Raw genomic sequence first — 2,518 nt, forward strand, 5'->3', positions numbered from 1 at the left:
TCCAATTAATACACCTGGCACTTTTGTTAAAACAATTTTTTTCTTAATATAATACAGAAAATGATGCAAGTGCAGAACTGAGGTTAAATAATTATTTCTAATCGACGAAAGTTAGTGGTAAATATGGTGCACCCAAGGATTTTTTTTTTAAAATACAAAATTAAATTTTATACTAATAAAAATATTTAAAAAAAACAATGACAAGAATATATAAAAAAAAAAGCTTTATAGATATCCGTTTTTATTGTGATGGCTAGTAACGGCATTGCCTTATGATTGTATTTTGGTGTTTTCCCCTTTGCCTAATAACCCTATATATCTCCTCCCATCTCTCTTTCTTTCCCAACTTCGTCACCTTTTCCCCAAACGCTTCTCTTTTCTTCTCTCTTGATCTCTCTCCTCTATATACACACACACATACAATAAATACATAGATTTATTTGAATACCATAAAAAGAGAATTGATTTAAGCCATGAGTGATATCCATGAGCTTGGTCAAGAAGGGTTTTTGTGGAATTCGGATGACTCGGGCGGTTGCTGCGGAGGAGAAGGAGGGAAACAGCCGCCCGTTCCACCGCCCGAGAAAGGCAAAAAAACGGATCGGAACAACAAAAAGAGGGCTAAAATCGGAGTAGAGTCACCGGATCATGAGGTGCATATATGGACAGAAAGAGAGAGGAGGAAGAAGATGAGGAACATGTTTTCAAACCTACATGCCTTGCTCCCCCAACTTCCTCCTAAGGTACTTACTCATGATAATTAATGATAATTGTTAATTAACAACAATAAAATAACTAAGCAAATTAATAGGATTTAATAGTGTTGATGAAATGAATAACAATATACCTTTGTTCTTTCTTAACACATGCCCAACATATAATCCACTTTATGTGTTTGTATTGTTTCTCTTTAATTTTGGTGTGAGGTTAAAAAGCTATTGAGCTTTTTAGTTCCCTTTTCATTTTGTTTGTTTAATTGCTTCTTTGTACTTCTTTGCACTTTTTTCTTTCCTTCTATTATTCTTCTTTCTTTTTCACTTTGTTTGAATTGTTGTTTCCTCCTTTTGTCAAATTCTGCTATGAAACATATATGTGTGTGTGTGTGTGTGTTTGTTCATTCTTGTCATTGTAGCAATGGTTGTAGTCTCTAAACATTGATGTAAACAATTCGGTTTTATTTTAAATTATATATTAGGAATAGTTTAGTAAATGAAACATTTACTGATGTGTGCTAAATGTTGTGTAAATCCACAGGCAGACAAGTCCACAATAGTAGATGAGGCAGTGAACTATATCCAAACCCTTCAACACACTCTCCAAAAGCTCCAAAAGCAAAAGCTGGAGAAGCTCCGATCTTCTTCTGCTTCAACCGCAACCTTCGCATATGATCCATCGTCCTCCCCAACGACCATTATAACGTCAAACCAAACCCAATTTCCCGCTGCTGCAGCGGATTCTTGCACTCGGGAGTCGTTCTTGGCCGATCAGATATCCTCCAATGCTCACTCAAGTCAGAACCCGAATCCATCTTTCACCTGTAACCCGTCTCCTGTCGCGTTCCAGACATGGACATCGGCTAATGTTGTGTTGAATATATGTGGCGACGAAGCACACTTCAGCGTCTGCTGCCCCAAGAACAAGCTAGGGTTCTTCACGACGATTTGCTACTTGCTGGAGAAGTATAACATGGAGGTTGTTTCAGCTCACGTCTCATCTGATTTTCACCGAAGCATCTACATGATCCAAGCTCGGGTAAGCTTATATAGCGTGTGCGTGTTTGTGTATATATATATATCATGTTAATATGATTGGTAAATATCATAAAGTCTAGCGGCATATATCTATAAATATTTGCATGTTATACTAATCAGCTATTGGCATATTAATCTTTATGATAGAATATGAGTAACAGATTTAGCAGATTATTGAAACAATAATACCTCATATATATATATACACACACACACATATGTTTGGATCTTATATTAATGGTTTGGTGGCGTATATATATTTTTTGTGATGAAACAGGCGAATATGAGATGTGAGAATCAGTTGGTTGATATATTTGGAACGGATGAGATGTTCAAGCAGGTGGCCAGAGATATAATGCTTTGTATTTCTAATTGAATAAATTCATTTTATAATTTCTGTTTTTTAGATTTTTTGTTCCCTCTTTTGGGGTTTTCTTTTCTTTCAACTTTTATTTTCTTGTGACTTATGAAAAAAAAAAAAGAACTTCTTCCCATTCGCAAGTACAATGGCTCCACCAAATGTCGTATATATATATATATATATAGCGGTGGATCTATATAGAAATGGGTGGGATCCTATGCCCCATTCAATTAATTTAATTAGAAATTCTATAAGATTTTCTAAAATTTTATCAAAAATGTAAAATGCCCCCATATATTTTCATTTTTTATAAAATGGTATCATAACGTTTGCATTTTGTTTTACCCTCAATAATAAAATTTATTGGGTCCGTCACCATACACATATATATATATATATATATATA

General features: G+C 34.5%; 1 protein-coding gene across 1 annotated transcript; it reads left to right on the forward strand.

Annotated features, from left to right (window-relative positions):
• Window positions 1-361: 361 nt before the first annotated feature.
• Window positions 362-2,209, forward strand: LOC104806046 (transcription factor bHLH95). The gene is made up of 3 exons (XM_010530766.1): window positions 362-743; window positions 1,255-1,752; window positions 2,029-2,209. The coding sequence occupies exons 1-3, from the start codon at window positions 474-476 to the stop codon at window positions 2,125-2,127; spliced, it is 867 nt and encodes a 288-aa protein (XP_010529068.1). The 5' UTR covers window positions 362-473; the 3' UTR covers window positions 2,128-2,209.
• Window positions 2,210-2,518: the final 309 nt, after the last annotated feature.

This window comes from Tarenaya hassleriana, unplaced genomic scaffold (genome assembly GCF_000463585.1).
Source record: "Tarenaya hassleriana unplaced genomic scaffold, ASM46358v1 Cleome1132, whole genome shotgun sequence".
NCBI classification, from domain to species: Eukaryota; Viridiplantae; Streptophyta; class Magnoliopsida; order Brassicales; family Cleomaceae; genus Tarenaya; species Tarenaya hassleriana.